Genomic DNA, 22,614 nt, shown 5'->3' on the forward strand with positions numbered 1-22,614 from the left:
TATGTTCAGAACAATGAATCTTGAGTTTAGGATATATTGCATTAACATGAAGAATATTAGGAAAGTTATTCCTATTCCATATTTTGTTCCGAAACTTAATTATGTTCCCTCGTTATTTTCGTTTCCTGTTCTGAATTATCTTCGTATTCCATATATTTTGTTTCATCCTGTTTAGATTTTGAAGCTTTTTTATTAAATAACTATAAAAAGAAAAGTTATTGAAAAAATCACATGCGAGGTAATTTTTTCCCATTCTCTCTCTCTCTCTCTCTTCCCTCTTTCTATTCTCTAGAATATGGGCCAAAATTGCTCTGATTTATGATACGGTATATTTGAATGCTCTGTTCATCTGTGTCTACATCTTGTATAAATAGATGTATAAATAGTCTTTCTTCAATCCCCAGACAAGTAGATGACAGCCTTAATGACTTTAGGATAAAATGTACTTGCAATGAAAACAGGAAATTAGAAAAAAATCTGCACGTACTCGGCGCGTCTCCTCGCGTCTCCTCGCTAATTTTCAATGCTCTTTACTCCACTTGAATTAATTTCCTAGTCTCGTGTGTAATCGCTTGTAATTTATCAGCTACCAAAAACATTGATTCTCTGTAAGTGAGCGATAATGACAAAAGATGACGCATTTGATGGTCAAAGTGGAGTAGTTTTGTTGTGTTTTGAATAGTATGTTCTATCAGCTGCTTGTAGTCCATATATCATTAGACAGTGCCGTTAAGGCCTCAATCACTTCTTGCTCGACCTGTTTACCGTGTGACGCACTACTAGCTAATATAACCAATATACAAGCCGATTAATACAAATACACCTGAAGGAACTGAAAGTTCCTGTTTCTATTCTCATTCGGAAAAAAATATCAACCAACGATTGAACTTCAAAACTTGATTGCGCTACGACCTGAGTACTTAAACCTTGGGAAAGAAGATATTCTAAATACAAAAGGCTGTGGAAAAGAGTTGGTTGTGTATTAAGAATCTTTGCGCTGATTTCGTGTAGAGCGATTGATATCGCGTCGATTAAGGAATAGGGAAGAAAGGCTGGTTGTGTTGATGAACACTGACGATGAACAAGAGTGATATAATCATTCCAGGAGGCAGTGACAGTGGTCGTTCTACTGGTAATATCACAACCCCATGGCATATTCCATTATCCATTGCCATCTACTATACTATACTTTCTCCTATAACCATCCTCGGCAATGGTTTCCTTCTTCTGACTTTCATCAAGAACCATTCCACATTCCTTCGTGCGCCATCCAATTTCCTTCTGATGAGCATGGCAGTAGCTAATTTTCTCACAGGTCTTGCAGTGGAGCCTTTTGCCGGCTATTATTTCTACATGCTGTATTTGAAAAGAACCATGGTTCAGGTTCACAAGATTGCTGCTGCTACTTCGATGGTGACCATGAACGCGTCTGTATTCAGTATCTGCGCGTTTTCATGGGAACACTTTCTCGTTATTTACCGCCCGGGTCAGTACAAGAAATGGGTTAACACTCGAAGAATCAAAATCTTCATCGTTTTTCTGTGGTTATACGAGATGATATTTGCGCTCCTCCCATTCATGGACATCCCAGAAATCATAGTCTATCAAATAGATCTTCATTTCAATACAACAGTCATCTCGCTGCTATTGATCTGTTCTTACGTCTGCCTTTTCCTTGCTTTGAAGAGACAAAGCCAGCGCGTCTCCAGGTCTTCCGTTATACGTAAAGCGTCAGAGACCGGTTCACCAGGTCCTACCGACACGGCTAACGCAGGAACATCATCGGATATGGAGCGACGCGTTCGATGGATTATCTTTCTTTTCACTTTCCTTACCACAGTCCATTTACTCCCTATCACAGTAGTATGGTATCTTAAATTCTATTGCCTGGTATGTAGTAAGAGTCTTCAGTTGTGGCAAGCCGAGGTTGTCTTGAGTCAGTTTATTTTTATCAAGTTTGCACTGGATCCCATTGTCTATGCTTGGAGACTATCTAAATATAGAAGTGCGCTTAGGAAAGCTTTGTGCTGTAGCACTGAAGTCAGATGTGAATAACTGGATCCCATTGTCTATGCTTGGAGACTATCTAAATACAGAAGTGCTCTTAGGAAAGCTTTGTGCTGTAGCACTGAAGTCAGATGTGAATAACTGGATCCCATTGTCTATGCTTGGAGACTATCTAAATACAGAAGTGCGCTTAGGAAAGCTTTGTGCTGTAGCACTGAAGTCAGATGTGAATAACTGGATCCCATTGTCTATGCTTGGAGACTATCTAAATACAGAAGTGCTCTTAGGAAAGCTTTGTGCTGTAGCACTGAAGCCAGAAGTGAATAACGAGGCATGCAAAACCCTTTCTTGGCGAAATCGTAGATTTGGTGGCAGAAGGTGGCATCAGACGATCGGCCGCCATCTTGTTCACCTGGGGTTTTTTTCACTGCAAAATAACCCTAAACGTTTCAAATCAAACAGGTATATTTGGTTCAACAAAAATGACAATAGTCGGTTTATAAGATTAAAAGCGAATAATATTTGTACTATCAAAGATTAGTAGTCATACGAGTGGGAGGAAAGTGGCTCACTGTTAGGATTGATGACGGTAATTACTGGCCATTGTCATAAAAAATAGGCTTTACTTCATATGGGTTTGAAGAAGATGATATATGTTGAGTACTTATGTCATTACAAAAATCTAATTCGATCTGGCGTCGAGTGCTTTATTCATGACCAATCACAACCTGAGCGATAGACATGGAATCATTTCATGAAGGTACACTTTACATTTTCAAACCTACCCCTTAAGGTGACTCCAACATAATTGCGAGTGAATTTAGCGATTTTTAACTCGCTCGTATCGCGTCTAAAGCGCTCGGTATTTCTGGATTCAGCACACTGTAGTAGCTCAAATTTTCATTATTGACATATCTTTATTCTATTCAGGCTCTTGACGGTGTATTCGAAACCATATTTTTTGAGTCGCAATTAATGCCATTACCGGCCGATTTTCTAACAGTGGTTTTACACAATATTGTCCTCCTGTGCGCTTGATTTCCACGAAACTTCAGATCCCTGGTAAATAGATTGTCATTATTCTGTTCTGCCAATTATGGGGAAAATCTATAGATATTGCAAGGAGTTGCGGGACAAAACAGGCCAAAAAAAAAAAAGAATATAGAAATATTTGGATCGATAGAGTTTAGAGTTACTTTAATCAACCCTGGTTATAAAGAGACACAGTTTGTTATCCAAGGTGGCTGCCATATACATCAGGAGTCTTCCATCAATTATTATTTCGTTTATTGGTGATTTTAATTACATTAAGAAAATATCATTCATATATATCTACAATAACCTTAAATTGTGGTTTTCAAAAAACAAATAATGTCTAATGATATTGTAATAATATCTTATTATATATATGTGTATTATGAACTGTCCTATTATTGGCCAGCTATTTATGGGTGTATAAGCTAGCTTACCATTGGCTAGCTATTTATAGATATGATTTAAGCCTATTTACTATTGGCTGTCTATTTATAGATACAATTCAAGCTAATTTCTATTGGCTAGTAAAATTTTAGCTGGTTTATCATTGGCTTACTATCTATAGGTGTATTTTAGCTTGGCTATCATCGATTGGCCAAGCTTTTATTAATCAATGTTAAGATGTCAATTCATTTAAAGGATTTTCGAGCATTACGATTACTGTTCGACTATAAACTGAAAAGAAAGAAAATTTTTTTAAAGCTAAATGCATAATAAACCTTATATTGTTCAAAATCAGCTGAAGTATTCTAAGTGGAATACTTCACGATTAACGATCCAGTAATGTAAATAAGATCCACAAATTGTGTTAAAAAACAATCAACGCCGAAAAGAGTACGTTTTGGCGCATGCTAATGAGGTTTATGAAATATAATACAGTAATACTCACGAAATCTTTTACTGAAGCCCTTCTTAATGTAAAACATGTTGCAATAGAAAAATAAAGACTCAAAGAACCAATTAGAAGCAAGAATGTGATAGCCAATCAGGTCTGACCTCTTGCACATGCATAAAAAAGACTTAAAAATTGAAAAATAAACGATCAATGAAATAAAAAAATTAAAAAGGGCAGCTATCAGACAAAACTCTTTATATCTTAATGTATGCAACTCAAGATTATTTTAACCACTCATTTAACAAGTTATACGCAAGCTCAGAGGAATGTCTTTAAAATGACAATAATTTTCAAAAAGCATTTACCAAAAACAAGAGGGTGGCTTTAAAAATGAGTGGTCCACCATAAAAATGATTATTGATATTTTTACGTTCAAACAACACGTAAATATTTAGTAAAAATGAGTATGAAATAACACTAAACGTCTATTTGTTAGGTATTATTAATATATCGATATTTAAAGTTCTCATCACTTTTCACCACTTTCATCTTAAAGCGAAACGGGGAAGTGTAAGCATATTATTATTAATATTACAATAAATTTCCTATCTGTTTGGTATTTTTTGCTAGTAACGATCATCTTATGATTGTTCAGCTTTCTTAATCATCTCCATATTAGGTAATACTACCATATAAGGAGTTGTAGGCTTTAACATTACCATATAAGGAGCAACAGTCATACCATATAAGGCAATGATACAAAATTACCAAATAAGGAATTCGATACACGTCATGACTCCATATATGGTAAAATTTTCCAGAAATGTCTAATTCTTTACTTGAAGTTAGCATAGTCATCAAAAGCTGCCAAATATTCTTGAACCGTGTAATAAATAGACTTGTACTGAGCCTGGAAAAGAATGTAGAAAAATGGTAAGTTATCTTTATCCTCAATGAAGGACACAATCAAGGTGAAACGAGAAGTGAAGAAAGGCATGGTAAAGGTTCTTACATTAGTTTTGACTAGACCAGGTCTTGGTATTCTCATGGCTTTGATGGCTTGTAAAACATCTACTACTTGTTCTATCTTCACACGTTCCAGTACTGAGTAGAGAGCACAGAATGTTCCACTTCGACCAATACCATCGCTAAAAAATTAATAAGCAAAATGGCTTTAATTAACTTTACTCGTACACAATGAAAGAAATGAAATCTTTCCTTGTCAACATGCCGTTGGGGGGGGGGGGGGGGGGGGGTTATGTGTCATCGAGAATGAACAAAAAAGAGACTGATGTTCATTTAGATTAAAAATGTCTGATCTTGACAGACAGACAGAGGCATGCGCGCAAGGGTTGTTCATGAAGTCTAGGTTACCTGCACATGACTGTGATTGGTCCATTGCCTGACTGTTGTTGCCATTTCTCCACCTTAGCAACCAGGGTGATCATAGATGACGTGTCAACTGTATCATCATCATTGGCCCATCCATGGAGAACAAACATCTTCACGATGATTTCTTTCTCTGGAGTCTAAAAATAAAATATTAAACTTAGAAGGGGTACACGAAGAAACTTTTGCGCACAACGTTGTGCACAACAAATCATTTTTATCCGTTTTTCTTCCCATGTAAATAATGCGCGGAATTCTGCGATGTAAGACTTAATAGGGTGTAGAAAAAGCTGTACGTTTAGTCTATCGCCAGAAGCGTTGCAAACGAAAGTTTCACCTAATGACTGTTTCGTAGCCTTGATATGTCTGCAAACGATTTACAAGGATGTCTGACGAGAGTTTACTTACTCTAAGATCCTTGAGTTTAAACTTCAGTTCAGTGATTTCTGTCTGATCATAGGTGGACTTGAGATTGTCTACACTGTTAGATTTTTCAGCGTGACATTCTACTGTAATCATATCATCATATGTAACTTTTCCTTCTTCAGGCCAGAACTGAGGGAAGTCCTATGATAGTGTATGATAACAACATAAGTTCATAAAAATGATATCCCACTATTTAGTTGTTGAATATCAGTGTTATAACTAACCCCTTCTTCTGTCGGTTGGAAGACTACCAGACACGCTGACTCTTGTTCACATAACATGCGCCAGAAATCAGTGACTGTAGGAGTCAGGGGGTATTGCGTTACGATGAATGCGTGTTGCTGCTTGTAACCCTGCGTGGTAAAACAACAGTTTGAATGTCAGTACCCTGCATCAATCACTATGATCAAAAAGTAATGTAAAATATCACCAAGGAATGAGTAATCACTCTGCCAAGGGGTGGATGAAAATAAACTGATTATATAATCCAAGGTCCTCGAAGGGTTTAATTGTTTTAAGCTAGGTCAGTACATTCAGAGCTCCAGCCTCGTTGTAGAATTCCTTTCGAGTAATCCAGTACCAGCTCGAAAGCTGGATTTTCATTGCTCCCTAAGTATAGTACCGCTTTTGTAAGGTTAGGTTTAGTGCTATTGTTTCTATGACCAATCTATTGGTTTTTTAATCCAATCATGTTCCGTGTGGTTTGGGGCTCGCTCTTCCTTTTATTTGTCTGTCAGTCGCGCAGCAATGGCTTAGAATATCGTAAAAAAGTAGAACTGTTTGGCAGCGAAAAGGGATGTGGACTAATAAAGGTACTTAGTTTACTGACCGATATGTGGACAGCGTTGATGTACGTAGTGATCTCGTTATCATCTATCGCGGTTAACATCACCCGTGAGAAATCCGCTGAAAGGAGAAGAACAAGCACTGGTAAAACAATCTACGTTACTTGCTGCATTCCAAAGACATTACAAAGGGTGGTAAAAGATGAGGCAACTTACAGGCTAAAATATCATGGTATCTGTTCTTCTCCTTGTTCTCTGGATAGGACGCGACGATATAGCACGCCTTGGGCAGCACAGGGCTGACTTTGTTCAACGTCTAAATATATACAAGGCTTTTATTGGACAATATTCTTGAAAGTACAACAAGTACGATTTCATAAGCTTTACCTTAAATTCCGTCTCAAATCGCGTCAGTTTAAGATCCTTATCAACATGATCCATCTTGCTGAGAGCTATTCTCAGGTCATGTGCAAGGATCTGTGTGTTACCACATTGAATAGATTCTAGGATAGCATCATGACAAAACGTGTATTGCTCCTGAAAGATAAGAATATCAATAATTGAACATTAATAGGGAATCGCTCTCTTCATCTTAACTAATCTTATCATCATAACCCCATTATACACCAAGCAGACTTAGAGGTATGTTTAGGACGGGGAATGAAGCCATTCACCCTTTAGTTAGGGATTTCATCTAAAGAACCTTACAGGCAGGCACTACCCCCGAGTCTTTGTGCCCGTGAGCTCAGTCCATTTTGGACCCCCTTTAGCGGTTTCCTGGTCTGTAATGATATTCGTCACAGTCTTACCTCTGTCTGCACCATGGCTGTTCGCCTTGATCTTAAGTAAGCTACATAGTTAAATATATCCACTGTTTTCTCTGCCTTGATTCGATCAAGCATAGCATCGATAACTATGAATGTCCCTGAACGACCCACACCAGCACTGAAAGAAAAAGAGTAAATCCAGCATCTGCGTCATAAAACGATACTTTGTCGTGTTATATTTGCTTGGGTGCATTTCACTAGCGTATACAGTGGTTTTCATCATTATACACGGAATCCTCGTCAATCGCGACGATGTACAGTAGGTTTCGGAGGACGTCAAGCAAGGCGTTTCCATGTCCTGGAAACAGTTTGATTGACGTCCTCCGAAATCCTTTTTTGTCGCGATAGCAAGTGGTACGATTCTGCACGTGCTGTTGAAAAGCGCTGGCGAAAGAAGCTAGACGTCACTAGTTTTGGCACACGACAACTAGTTCAACCAAATAAAGCTGGTTTCCATGGTTACCTGCAGTGTACAATAATAGGTCCAGCATCGGGTGGATTGTATGCACGTACTCTTCTACGGAAAGCCAAGATGGCTGTAGGATATTCAGGTACGCCATGATCTGGCCATACTATGAAGTGGAACTGACGGATTTCGCGTTCTTCTTTCTCGATTTCCTGGATGATAAAAGACAAGAAGTGATATACAATCAACTCTACTAATGTTATCTTCCAAAAATAACACAATTGGTCCACATTAAAGAAGATATGCCACTAGCTCCGAAATCAGGTTCCATTTTCAAGAACTTGGTATTGATTGATAGCAAAGTAAAAGACATGGCGTCCATGTTGGGGGTATTAACATAGGAAGCGAATGAGGAATCTTTTGTTAAATACTACCAACTATGGCGGCAATGACGCAACGTCCAAACAGAGTATTGCTCACCTTTCGCATTTTTCGCTATATTTTTAAAAACATATTTCAAGAACAACATCTCAGCTCACCCTTTTTACGTTGAAAGTACGAATGCTGTAATCAGCGTAGTGTTCACACTTGAGAAGTTTGACAGATATATCACCATATTCTTCAGTTTTATCAGGCCAGTACTTGTGGCATTTCAACTAGAAAAACAGGGAGAAAACTTGATAAGCTTGAACTACTATTGTAACTGGTCACAGTGGTTACCGATGATAATCAGTCTCTTTGACAAGTGGTCGCTCAATGGAGGTTGGCCGGTTAATAGAGGTTCTACTGTATATCTATTTATTTCGTACCTTGGAGGTTGGCCGGTTAATAGAGGTTCTACTGTATATCTATTTATTTCGTACCTTGGAGGTTGGCCGGTTAATAGAGGTTCTACTGTATATCTATTTATTTCGTACCTTGTGTCTTTCTTGCAAGTTTGTTAGCATGACTATCGTGGCAGACTGCTGTTCCCAGACCATTCGCCAGAAGTCATCGAAAGTGTGTGGTACGGGACCTGTCAATAGATAACACAGAAACTCGTTAGGCGACTCCAATCCTTAGTTTTCTTAGCCTTTAATGAGTGACTATTGTTCGACTGCTTGACGAATACCGTGTACTGGAAACACCTCATTGGAAAAATCGTTCGATTCGAAATCATCTTGTCTATGATTTGGAGCGCGCAAATTTTTCCAGTTTCCATTTGCACTTGGTGAGCGGAATGGATCGTTCAGGTTCACTTACTTACCTTGTGTAGCGATATAAGCACTAGGTTTGTTATAGCCCTAAAAGAAAAGGTAAACGTCAGTAATCTACTCCAGTAACGTGTTAAATGGGACCAAGCGTGGGCGGGGGACTTTAGAGAAAGGACTGAAGATCTCCCTTTTGAATAGTCCTCGTCTCCAAGGTTCTAGTCACGCCAGATGCAAGGCAATGAGATTGTGGATTAGATTGATTCAAATAATGTGATGTGTAAGAGGATGTTATTACTACTTACATCGATATGAGATGCATTGATGTAATCTGTACATTGTTTGCCATCCAGGACAGAAAGAACGACTCTGGAATGATCATCTGTTCAAAATCAATAAAAACTCTCAAAATGGGTCCTACCAACTAATTGCTGGGTTTCAATCAGCCGATAAACGTTTCTGAATTTCATTATCTGCTCCTAAAATAGTGGTTGAACACTGACCACCACTAGTTGCCAGCCAGAAAGAGTTCTAATGAAAACTTGTGAAGTCAGCAGGAAGTGATGTTTGGTGAAGGAATACCCATCCTCGATTCACCCCACCTCAGTTCCCCTTCGCCCTCAGATGCATATAGGACATCCAGTACTCAATCAGTACTTACATGCTACGATATTTCCATATCTGTTTTTGTTCTTGTTGTCTGATAAGTACGCAGCTTCACATGGATACTCCCGCCCTGCATCAAGTTTCTGAATATAACAATGTGGAAAGGTGATAATGATGATGTTGATGAAGGTGTTGATAATGATGTAAGGAAGGTGATGACGATGATAACAAAGGTTATGATGATCTTACATGATAATGATGATAATGATGGGGACGATGATGATGACAATAATAATGAATTTACATGGCGGTGATGATGATCTTACATGATGATGACAATAATAATGAATTTACATGGTGGTGATGATCTTATATGATGATGATGATAATGATGGGGACGATGATGATGACAATAATAATGAATTTACATGGTGGTGATGATAATGATGGGGACGATGATGATGATTTCTATGCCAGGGTTTTTTTCCTTCAAACATATCCAATCTCATATCTGATGTAATAATGACACATGAAAGAGGATAGACATACATTATACTCGATCATAAATCCTCGGTCATCCGACTTGTGCAGCTTATGGACATGTTTGGAAAAGTTTTCCATTGGTACTGAAGGGTGTTCTGGATCGTTCACTACCTCACCAGGAATTGACAATGGTCGCTTCTTTCCTCCTGGAAAAAAAAGTAGATACAAAACAATCTTGAGCAAGGTGAACTAATTAATGACAAATATTATTGTTGCCATCAGTGTCGGACAGTTGTACGTTGTATTGACTCACTAGCCTCGCTTGTATGACTCTCAACGCACCTATTCTCATGAGCTCCAGGTCCTTGAATCTTCGTCTGGATTTTGACTTGTGGTTCTCAACATCCACGTTAGCTTTTAAAGGTCGTTTGGATCTATAATATTCAAAATACCTCTGGTTAACGAAATAGGAAGTTTCCATGAAGAAAAAGCTTGGAAGAAAAGCAATATTCATGACTGCATGGATAGATAAAAAGTAGAGACTTGCACCTTCTGTAGAGTAAAATAGCAATAGCGATGATGGCAATCAGGATAATGGCACCAATAATTCCTGCAATCAACCCAACGTCATTTCCCTTATCAAGGGTTTTCATTTCGGCTGCAAGAAAAAGATAATAAATGTAATTTAAAACAACCTGTATTGTCTTTGAAAGCACTCCAGATAGCGGGAGTTGATATCAGTGAGAGGCGAGAGGTAGTAGCGAGGACTGAGAAAGTGGAGTAGAATATATGTTTTACCTGTTGCTGGAAGAGTTGTTGCAGCAGGAGCACCATAAACCCATTTCTGGAAGTAAGCAAGTTACCATTAGTGGAATGATGATCTAAAACTGAGAAATGGGTCAAGTCCAGTTATGGATGCGTTGTAAAGCTGCGTATAAGAGACATCCATATATAACATCCGATTCTTTGTCACTTCGGCGTGCGTCTTATCGAGTTCTTCACTTACCCCATATTGGTCCTTGGTTACCCCTCGAACGTAAACCCTGTATCTGGTTTTAGGTTCTAACGGTGCATTGTAGTAGTTTTCGTAATATTTTCCATCGCCAAGTACAAATGACTGAGGTACCTCTAAACCTCGAAATTCCGCTGCTAAATAAAACCATGAACCTCGTTCCTTGGCTGTCTTGTAGTCATTGATCTCAGACGGTAAGGGATCGACGCTTCGTTTAGCTTTCTTGCCCAATGCTTCCACTATCACTTGATGGGCTCTGAAGATGATACAAATATTATCTCTTACTGGGTAATTGGTATCATTTTAAGGCAGTGTTCAAATATCATTACAGGCCAATCATGTTTTTTATAACAAGCACTAGAATCATTCCTGGTTAACAGCACATGACGGGCATGTCCATTCATCATTATATGAGGTTTATAGCCCTATACTTACATTACTTCTCCATTCTTTTGCGGCGATGACTTGAGTAAGAGTGTGATAGAGTTATGTCTTACGCTTTCCTGTGATACTTCAGGTTGTTCTGGTGCTGGAGGTGCTAAAGATAAAACAATGGAATATGAACCAGTGGTATGCGTGACACATAATAACAGTTAGAGGGTTAGCTAATACATCTGCTTCAAGAATTCCCAACCCTACCCTTGAGTATTCCTTCCTATATAATATACAAACCGACTTTATTAAAAAGAACGTTCAGTAAAAGGATACAAATTGATCGCCCTATTTTGAACCCATGTCCTACCCTAAAATACCTTCTGGAGGAGTTTGTACAGTGACTGATTCACTCTTCTTTCCATCCTTCTCGTACGTCTTGGCTACAACATACACTTCATACTCCGTGCCAGGGAGCAGATTCCTGATGATGACTTCACGTTTGTTAACCTCAGTCTCTACTTTAGTCTTGTTTTCGAACCTTGGATCATACGAACGTCTTCCGATACAGTACACCTTTGGATTAATGAAAGTGTTTTATTAATATATTGGAAGACCAGCACTTGGTTTGAACTGCAGTATTTCCATAGCAACCATATGGTATTAAATTCATAAATATAAATTAACAATTTTATAATATATATTTAAATCAATAACTTTATAATATAAAATCAAGTGCAAGTGAACCTACCTTATACATTTTCAAATAGCCATTTTTCTCCAAGGGAGGATTCCATTTGATGTTGACTGACATTCCTGTCAGCACTGCCTGTACGTTTAAAGGTTCACTTGGGGCTGAAAACGATGCAGAGGAAAAAACCATTTCAGACTCGCAATTAACCTGATGTTCTCTATTGCAACTTTATTGGGAAAGTCTCAACACTCTATGATTTTTCCTCACAATCCTCGCATCCAACATGCTGGCAACGCCAAGTTTTGGCTACTGTTTACAGTCGTAAGCAACGGTTGTACGGTTGATATACATGAAGTAATTCGTGTTGACAACATGTCGCGCGTGATTGTTGTGAGGTAAATCGTACCGTGTAAATTGTTGACCTTTAGATTTTCCTAAATCGTTTGTTGTTAAGCGTATCACCCCGCACCATCCAAAATCATCCCGTATCATCCCGCACCATCCATTATCATCCCGTATCATCCCGCACCATCCAACATCATTCCGCATCATCCCGCACCACCCAACACCACCCCGCATCATCCCGTATCACCCAATACCACCCCGCATCATCCCGTATCACCCCGCACCATCCAAAATCCCGTATCATCCCGCACCATCCAAAATCCCGTATTATCCCGCACCTTCCAACATCATTCCGCATCATCCTGCACCATTCAACATCATCCCATATCATCCCGCACCATCCAATATCATCCTTTATAAGCCTTTATCATTCCGCATCATCCCGCACCATCCAATATCATCCCGTATCACCCCGCACCATCCAACATCATTCCGCATCATCCCGCACCATCCAATATCATCTCGTATCATCCCGAAGAGACTTCTGTATTTAACGTACCTCCAGCTTTAGTCCATACCGAGCAAGAAGCAGTATCTCCTGGTGTTACAGTAACCGCCTGTACATTAACTACATACTCTCTGAAAGGCTTCAGATCTGACACGAGTTTCATCAAATCTATATTTGCGGGGAACTTCATGTCGACAGGCTTGCCAACCTGGACACCAGTGACCTTCTCAAATGTCGCTATCAGATAGTACCTAATAATGCCATTGCTTGTTGAGGGTTTTTGCCATATTAACAGGATACTCTTGTCTGAGAAACTAGTGCAGGTCAGCCTTAAAGGTTCACTTGGAGCTGTGAACGAAAACAGCAGTAATTAAAACCCAATAAAGTATTTTACGTAAGACTTTTACGTAATGCAACCGGTCTCTTAGGCAAGGGTTACGTGACAAGGGTGACCCTTGGTGCTAGAAAGAAGTATTGTATCGTTCTCCAGGAGACAAGGGAAGTAAGAGTTCTTGAACATCAGTTTTTTTAACGATAAAAAAATTTAATTAGCAAGGACGTTACTTCAAAAAGTGTGGTTTTTTTTCATGCAGGACCTAATTATCTATAAGCTAATTATCATATGAAGTTAAGAGCTATCTAGTGAGATCAAGGAACTTGTTACTCGTATTTTATTGTATACACATTGGCCTGAAGATGCCACTTGAAACCATTCTAAAACTATCTGACTGTCTTACCGTCTTCAAACGTGGTGACTTTAACGATCTCAGATGCATTTCCATTCTTATTGGTTTTCCCTCGGACCTGCACATAATACGTGGTGTATTCTGATAACCCAGTAATTTCTTTGCTCATTATTTTCCCCGTCACTTGTCCGTGCTCTGCGAGATTGTCCTTATAGGTTCCCAAGAAGATAAAGTAGTATGAGATGATGCCATTGGGAGTGACTGGGGCTTCCCACTGCACGAGGATGGAGGTAGATGATGTTGCCGTCACGTTTATGTTCCGAGGAGCACTTGGGCCTACAACAGATAAAAGTATTGACCGGGTGAGTGAGTCAGGATGATGGGAATGGGATAAAACTAAAACGTATTTAGCTCAATGGACAAGGAGTAGAAGAAGAGTATTCAGAGGTACACTGATGGTGCATGCTGTAATAATCTTTCCTTCTTTTTCGCTGTTTTGCTGTATGTCAAAGATGATAATACAAGTGTATGTGATTACTGAGGACAACCCAACCATGCAACCATGGTTTTCTTTTAGTCTAACAAGAGTTGAGCCAAACCTTCTCTAAAAGGAGATAGTCACTATTGATTTTTACGAGCTTGATTTAGTACAATATCAGATGTATGAACACTACCTGTCTGATCAGTTGTGATAAGTCGACATGCTTCACTTTCCCAATCCTTAGAAACACCAACTTTTGTGAAGGCAGCCATTTTGACACACACTTGAGTAAAAGGTTTCAATCCGGTAATTTCAGTGCTTAGTCTTGATTCATCGTCAATAGGTTTTATTTTCATACGGAACGTGCTGTCCAGTGGAGCTTATAAGAACACAATATATCCAAGAATGATCCCATTACAGTCATCTTTAGGAACCTTGCTCCAGGACACGAAGATAGTATAGGCATCACGTGCGCTGATAGATGAGATTAGCGGTACACCATCTGGTGCTGTGATATATATGAATATTAATGAGTTACTGAACTGGAAATGGAATAGCGACGCATCACGTGATTATGCATACAGCATGTCACGTGGTCGCTTTGTTTTAGGGCACAACATACTTTCGTTTAATAGGTTAGCACTGCCTATGAGTGACTCTATTGGGAAGGTCTGTTATATTTCCTACACCGTTTGTTATTAACAGTGTATTCCCTTTGATATCCATCATCATCCCGCACCATTCAATATCATCCTGGCTTATCATGCCGAAGACACCTCTGTATTTAACGTACCTGCAGCTTTAGTCCATGCCAAGCAAGAAGCAGCCTCTCCTGGTGTTACAGTAACCGCCTTCACTTTAACTACATACTCTTTAAATGGCTTCAGATTTGGCACAAGTTTCATCAAATTCATATTTGCGGGGAACTTCATGTTATTGCCAACCTGGACACCAGTGACCTTCTCAATTGTCGTTATCTGATAGGACCTAATAATGCCATTGCTTTTTAAGGGTTTTTGCCATCTTAACAAGATCCTCTTGTCTGAGAAACTAGTGCAGTTGAGTCCCAATGGTTTACTTGGAGCTGTGAATGAAAAACAGCAGCGAAAACCTAATGAAGACTTTTAGGTAATACAAGTATCTTTATAGGCAAGGGTCATATAACGCCAGGGTGCTAAGAATAAATCTTAAATCCTTCTCCAGGAGACAAGGAAAGAAAAGTTAGCTCTTGCATTGCTGCGGTTTTAATGGCAACCGTCTACGGTGGAGGAGCGTTAGTACACTCGCCTCACTTGTGGGCTCTAGGTTTTGATATCTGAACTCGACATCACATTTGAGTAGAGTTTGTTAGATCTCTCCCAAAACCCCTAAATTCCAATCAGCTAAATTCCAATCAATCCTGTACCATTACAAAATAATCCAATTGTAATGAAACAAAGTTGTTGTACATTAGAAGGTGTTCCACTGTCCTTTCCATCAGACATTGCAGCCTAGATGTATTTTTAATAGCATCGTTTACAAAGCTTTCTTATGACATAACAAAACTGCTTCACAAACCTCCTTCCATGGGAACTTTTCTGATAATAGTTGTATTTGGACCAAATCCAATCCTTGTATGAGCAGCGACAGAGACAAAGTAATCATCATACTCCAGGTTCTTAATGGTATATGTGAAGACGTCACTGGCTACAAGGATCTCTGTGGGGACAGACTTTGTCTTGTTCTTATAATAGTTTATTTTATAACCAAGAATGACTCCATTACGGCCTTCTTCAGGAATCTCTGACCATGTGACAGTCAGTGTCAGAGCTTTGTTAGATTTGACTTGGAAATTTGAAGGTGCCATAGAAGGAGCTGCAAAAGATTTTCATTATAACTGGTAAATTAAAAATTATTGACAAAATATTATAAAATAATTGGGATACTACGCGCGCTATGATTGGTCGAAAACCATGTTTGATGAGAGTATCAAAACATGCCATCATCATTTTTAATCTATCGCGCGTGCTCATTGGTCAGTTTGAATAAGACGGCACGTAGGGAGAATTTACTTAGACTTTGCTTTTTTTCGATCTTTTCGCGCGTTTGTTATCTTATAAAACAAATCAAAAACAGTTTTCTGTGTTTGATACTCTGATCAAAACACTTGGGATGTTAGGAGAACACTCGAGAAGCTGGAAACCACTCCGCTACGCGTCGTGGTTTCCTACGCTCCTCTCGTGTTCTCCCAACATGCCACGTGTTTTGATCAGAGTATCAAACACGGAAAACTGTTTTTGATCTGTTAATTGATATACTTGTGAAATATTTATTGTACAATGAAGAAAAGGCTTTTAATAGACAGTGTCAAAGAGACAAGAGCTAAGGTCCAACTGTGGTGGAACGTTGTTATGGCTTTATATCAAGCACAGATAGGGATAAAAGAAGGATTTAATGAAACTAAAACATAGCTAAGGGATTATTGCTACAAAACAGATAATACATGATAAAGATTCTATAACTAACCTGCTTCGTCAGACCTCTGTCTCAAGATGATCGACCAAGGACTCATAAAGTGGGCACTGCGAGCACTAACTTTAATGGAATAAAAAGTGTACGGTTTGACAACTAAAGCTGCTGTTAACTTTGTGACTATCTTTTCTTGATAGCTTTGCTCATTGTCAGCTTTCCAGTAGACCAAGTAGTTGATAACAGAGCTGCCACTAATTGCTGGTTTCTCCCATGCTATGTTTATAGTTGTTGAAAATGTACTCACTGTTTTTAAGTTTTTTGGCTCACTAGGCATGGCTGAAATAAAAAATAACAATGATAAATACTTATTCAACACCATGATTGGCTATTGTGATCAATCCACACTGTATGGCAAGGTTGGCAAGCGGATGATGTGGTGTCTGTAAGTTGTTGATAAGGTGTTAGTAAGAGGTTGGTAGGAGGTCAGTAAGTGGTTAGCAAGTTGTTTGTAGATGAATTCAGTTTCTTGAAGAAAATTATATCATTAGACAATATTATTCTGTAACACTAAAGTACTGTCTTGATCATCTTCATGTTTGTCATCTCACTCGACAGCATTTACGATAGAGCATTAATGAAGCAATCAAGTCCATACTAGGAAAAAGCTTATTTGACACTTTTTACGACCAGCATTTGCTAATGGTGATAGATTTTGTTGTTCTTGTTGTTGTTATCCTTTACCATAGCATGCTGGCACAGTGCCATTCCATGTTCTGTTGGGTTGACACTGAAGAATGAGCGATCCAACAATCCAATATCCAACCACACATCTAAATGTACATGTACTACCAACATAGGTTGATGCTGTACATGAAACTGAACTCTCAGCAGGCTTTGTTAGGGGTGGACATATTGCTATGGAGACATAAATATAGTATCAGTCAAAATGCATGAGTGCAAATAATTGTTGTATGTGGCTTTAATTCTATACGAATACCATTATTTGTTAGGTCTGTTGCTTAATTCAAAGGTTTTTCTGTGGTTTCTCCACTTTTCCTCCTTCCTCAAAACCTAACAAGCTTAATTCCAATTCACTCATTTTTATGACAGTTGTACATACCAGATGATACAAGTGGATTAGTGTAGTTACATCCATATAGTTCCATGCGTAGTGCACAATATAATGAGTCACATAGTTTTGCTTGGAGTTTGATAAAAAGTCCTTCAAGAGGTGGGTCGATTGTATTATTGACCACACTCTTTACATCAGTATTGCCTTGAAATACCTACATCGTTAAAACAATAATTTTTAGGTCAATTAAGATCTGAATTTTTTTAAGTGGGAGAATGTGGTTAATCCAGTCGAACCTCAATCAAGCAGTGTATGCTATGTAAAATATTTCAATAAGTAATTGTATGGGGTCAAGAAAAATTATGGATTAATGTCACAAGTGTTTTCAAAGTTTCAAAATTGCCCAATTAATTGGGAAGCAAGGTTTATTATCAAAACCTTCCTGCCTGAGCAAAGATGGAAGTCTAAAGATGTTCCAGAAACATTAACATAACTCAACCATCACTTTCCATTTAGAAGATAATAAGCTCTTAATTGACCTTGACTTTAAAATGTGAATAATTGCTTTGAGGAGGTTTGTTACACTTTGTCACATACATAAATCCAATCAATGAAAAACTGGTTCAATTTCTCCACTTGAAAGGATCCTTATCTTGGAAGTGGTCAAGGGAAAGGTCTAGAGACTGACTTGATAAGTCATGTAATAACTACATATTCACTTAATATTTGAACCTTATTGACCTTGGTGGGCTAGCCACCTAGTTAGCAGGTAAAGATAGAAATGACTAATAGAGTGAGGGCAGACAAGATGAAAAGTATAAATGAATCCTCCATGCCAATTGTATAGTATACTGTACATGTATTTACAGCATTTCTATACCTATCATAAAATATTTTAGATTATTATGTGTGAGCTGATTAGCTGGCTACCATGTTCATATCAGAGGAAAGAGGCAATCACACAAAATTGTTCAAAAATATTTTATAAAAGCCCTATGAAATAGCTGCTTATGTTTCTGTACTATGACACAAACACACTGGGATCTGTAGAGCACTCAAAAAGCAACAGAAACACCTCATGTTTCTAAGCTTGCTTCTCTTGTGCTCTACAGCTCCCAGCATGTTTATATCACAGTACAGACAAACACATACATTTTATATTCCTTAAACAAATATATATATCACTGACCTTATCAATTCCTTGGCTATCGTTATACTTATTCCACTGAAGGCCATCATCACTATATAACAGAAAAAACTCCTTTATGAAGCCATTATACCCTTGAGTGGATATCATGGTTATTGCTTTTCTGTGTGCAAATTTAACTTGTATCCACTGAGATCCATTGTTATTTGCTGCAATCCATGCTCCATTGTTATGAAGCCGAGCTTGATGTCCCTCATACTGAGGGCTGCCTTGTAACACACTTGATTCAGTTATAGCTTGTTCTGGAATACCTCTGCTTTGCATTCCAAGGTCTTTCACTATTGGACATACTGAAAGAATGAGAATTGAAAAGATGAGAGAAGATTTACCTAGGAGGAATAATTACATCAATAGTTTCGTTTCCCATTTCATTTGAGATAACTCACTAATATTCATGCATTAGTTGTTTGCATGCACTTCAATTAAATTACTTTTAAGGTTAAAAAGCCACTTGTTGTAATGGCTTTCTTTTAATTAACAATAATATTTTTACTTGTAATTAAAAAAAGGGAATTAATTGTACCTGATGAAATGCTGCCCTTAGTAGCTGAAATGAAAAATATAAAAATGTTAGTTACCATAACACATAAGTGGCCTCAAAGCTTCAATGCACAAGGTATAGCACATGTTTCTGTATGTATAAGTTAAGTAATTTTATTCATAAATTCCACCCAAAAATTAGTTTATTATCTCAAGTGTGTACATTTATCTTCATTACAAATATACTCGTACAACATTTATTGATATGTTATATTCTAGCAAACTCTAAAATATAAAGCAATTCTATATTTAATATATGAAACTGTTTCTAATAGAGTTATCAAATAAAATAACTTTTATCATGTGTTACAAGATGTTCAGCCTATATAATTATAAATGCTAATATATCTAATATGTCTGGACACTAGTAAATAAGGCCATTTCTGTCTTTCGTGAACTGTTTTTCATATTGTACATTATTTAGTCAAGTAGACTTAAGTGTAAATACATTTGCTTTCATAACTTTTCATCACTTATCTTTCTATAACTTTCAAGACAAAATGTCTTGCATATTCTTAATCAAAGATATATGAATTTTACTCAATAACAATTTGGTTGGAAATTACACATGGTAAATGATTTAACAGACCCTTGATGGCTCTATAGATGACTTATTTGATAATAAAACATATGATAGCAACTGTACATTCTCTTTGAATGTGTATTGTGGTAAATTAGCCAACCTGACTATCATAAAATCAAACTACATGTAAATAACTTGACATATTGTTGCTTCCAATGACAAAAAAATTCCAGTACCCTTTTTTTGTTTCATAAGGTTAGTTACATTTGCTTAAAAAAAACTAGAAATGCCATGCCAGGTATTAAGTAATGTTTTTAGTAGATGTATTCATAATAATATCAAGACTGCGACAGAAATGTCAGGCAAAGATCTTGGGACATGCCCTTTGAAAGTAAACACAAATGACAGATTTTGGGTACATGATATGCTGGTACCTACAGAATTGACCATCATGACTAATAGTTTTAACAGGATTTAGTCAATGGAGACCATTTGCATTTGTTCTCAAACAGCTATCCTTAGTTTTGTAGGTAGGTTATATACGTACCAACACTAGCATTCCCTGAAGCCATACAATCTTTATAAAACCATTAGAGGAGCCTTAAGTATTTCTATTCAATTATTATTTATTTTATTGAGACATAAAGCTAATAAAACAGCAGGATTCCATCTTGTAGAGATGTTCATCAATTCTTTAATGTTGTCATTTTGATAGTACAAATATATTTACATGGGGTAAATCGAATTTCTCAATAAACTTTGTACCTAATATATAAGTAATCTTGTAATCAAACTAGCTAGCTAGCCCACAACTTCGATCTAATGAGATGAATCCTTATCAAAAGCAGCTTGCAAGCTTTAAAAATATGCAGTAGTGCATGAATATATACTGTATAAATCTAAAAACATCCTTTCTTGAATACTGTACGTATGTTACTCTAGCTAAATACACAAAGTATTACACTAAATAATAACATGATGATTAGAGGAAGATCGAAATGAACGAAACGTGAGAGTTAAGCTTAAATTATCAGCGAATGAAAGATGTTTCGTCATTGTAAATAGTTTATGTCAGGGGTTTGCTTCCAATACTCTGTACAAATATTCCAAGGTGGATTAATCGAGAACTCCGGGAGTAAATTTGGATTCTTATAGTGTGTCTAACAAACGAAACCTTCAATTGACAACACAGAAATATAATAGAAAGAGGAATCGATGCTGAATTTAAGAACTGGGAGTTTTTTAATGTATGGTACAACAACACAAGGGCTAAATAAATATGGCTCTATTTTTCAAGCGCAAGAAGAAGCAATTCTAGGATTATTTATAATCGAGATTTTCCTGCAAGATTTAAAATTGCGTGAGACTCCGAAATCAAGTATAATAGAAGCATTAGAATCAAGTTATAATCTAGAGTATACACACCAATGGAATACAATACATTACATGTTGTGACAGAAATCGTTCTCCGAATCAAATTGATAACTATTTCATTGAAAACGAGCCGAATTGACGAAGAATGAAGCTCGATGACTTCTCGATTCTATATAAATATGAACCACAGATGTTATTTTTATTTATTAGGCATTCCTTTTAAGTGATCTATGGAACAACATGCAACAAAACAGCGCTCTTTGGGTTTGAAGTTCTTGTTTGAATGATTCATGGTACATATACAGATGGGATAATCTCAACACTTACCAGCCAAGTTCGCCGATATTACTGCAAATGCAAGAATAAACGAGCAAGTCCTCCTCAGGGGCGCCATTCTGGAATAAGAAAATCAATCTAGGAGGTAAATAAAAATCCCCTTTTTCAAAAATATTTGTTGGTCCTGACCGGTCTAATGCATGATTTGCGTCTAAAGATGTGTTCTATATTTGGACACGTGACTCAAAATGAGCATTTCCCTGTGGACCAATCAGGATCGAGTATGAAGTCATCGGGTGCGGCTTGAAACGGAAGTGCCTCGTGTCACCCACTTCCGTTTGTCCCAAAGCTTATTTTATTAGAAGTCTATAAGTGTCTGGAAAAGAAGACTGAGAAAAACAGTGAGCCAAATGGATTACAGTAACTATGGATTACAGTAGAGAATAAATCAACTACACAACTAGGAAGCTCCCCCACGATGCATCACAACTAGCCACAATGTTCTGACCTTTTTCAGCACCTCGGTTAGGAAAATTAATGTCTTCCTAGTTTGATGGACGATGAAAAACCTAATGCAACGCGTATAGATCGTTATAGAAGAAAGACCAAAAGATATGGACGGAAAGAAATATGGGAAAATCTTCTCATTTTTATTAGCTCAGTAATTTTGAATTACGAATTTCCTGTAAGGTTAGGTTTTTTTTTAGGATTTCCAGAGAGTATGATTCATAATATGTGGTTGTATAATCTGATGATGTGAGCACTTATGTACATAAACCGGGCAATATCTATGAATATCGCCTGGTATAATTATTTTCTGTTGTTTAATCAATATGAAAGATATTAAAGACATTACTTCAGCTCCTTACCTTGCTATTTTTGGCACTCTTTTAACTCTGGTCTTTCCTGTGATGACATTACAATGTATTCCCAACAAATAGTGAACAAAAACAAACAGAACGAATTAAAGAGGCAAGAGACCATAGTCTCTTGTAAGAGGATAATGGATCATGGCGCGCGTAAGATCGGTCTTTAACGAAGATGACGCACACACACTAAATGATGGCGATGATGTTTATTGATA

General features: G+C 37.6%; 2 protein-coding genes across 2 annotated transcripts; one reads left to right on the forward strand and one right to left on the reverse strand.

Annotated features, from left to right (window-relative positions):
- The first annotated feature begins 762 nt into the window (after positions 1-762).
- Positions 763-3,935, forward strand: LOC116287785 (melanopsin-B-like). The gene has a single exon (XM_089039263.1). The coding sequence runs from the start codon at positions 1,078-1,080 to the stop codon at positions 2,053-2,055; it is 978 nt and encodes a 325-aa protein (XP_088895389.1). The 5' UTR covers positions 763-1,077; the 3' UTR covers positions 2,056-3,935.
- On the reverse strand, positions 3,370-21,750 carry LOC116287779 (receptor-type tyrosine-protein phosphatase S). Its single transcript, XM_089039257.1, has 31 exons — positions 21,582-21,750; positions 19,341-19,364; positions 18,800-19,107; positions 17,659-17,824; positions 17,280-17,453; positions 16,593-16,874; positions 15,645-15,941; positions 12,972-13,268; positions 12,125-12,228; positions 11,754-11,949; positions 11,437-11,539; positions 10,996-11,257; positions 10,788-10,833; positions 10,539-10,647; positions 10,332-10,423; positions 10,056-10,195; positions 9,562-9,649; positions 9,206-9,282; positions 8,957-8,993; positions 8,628-8,725; positions 8,250-8,366; positions 7,768-7,922; positions 7,287-7,422; positions 6,865-7,014; positions 6,694-6,793; positions 6,522-6,598; positions 5,917-6,045; positions 5,675-5,833; positions 5,252-5,406; positions 4,890-5,025; positions 3,370-4,787 (listed from the first exon to the last, which is right to left on the reverse strand). The coding sequence occupies exons 1-31, from the start codon at positions 21,646-21,648 to the stop codon at positions 4,713-4,715; spliced, it is 4,356 nt and encodes a 1,451-aa protein (XP_088895383.1). The 5' UTR covers positions 21,649-21,750; the 3' UTR covers positions 3,370-4,712.
- Between the last annotated feature and the right edge of the window lie 864 nt (positions 21,751-22,614).

The sequence above is a fragment of the Actinia tenebrosa genome, unplaced genomic scaffold (assembly GCF_029948245.1).
Source record: "Actinia tenebrosa isolate PJP-AT-01 unplaced genomic scaffold, QUT_ActTen_1.0 PGA_scaffold6__47_contigs__length_16458017, whole genome shotgun sequence".
Classification (NCBI taxonomy): Eukaryota; Metazoa; Cnidaria; class Anthozoa; order Actiniaria; family Actiniidae; genus Actinia; species Actinia tenebrosa.

Excerpts from the sequence above, each read along its gene's own strand:
- LOC116287785 (XM_089039263.1), top strand. The coding sequence starts at position 1,078 with ATGAACAAGAGTGATATAATCATTCCAGGAGGCAGTGACAGTGGTCGT.
- LOC116287779 (XM_089039257.1), bottom strand. The coding sequence starts at position 21,648 with ATGGCGCCCCTGAGGAGGACTTGCTCGTTTATTCTTGCATTTGCAGTA. Across the intron at positions 9,650-10,055 it reads GATTTATGATCGAGTATAAT|AAACTTGATGCAGGGCGGGA; the intron begins GTATGTCTATCC and ends TGTTATATTCAG. Across the intron at positions 5,407-5,674 it reads TTAAACTCAAGGATCTTAGA|ACTCCAGAGAAAGAAATCAT; the intron begins GTAAGTAAACTC and ends TTTTATTTTTAG.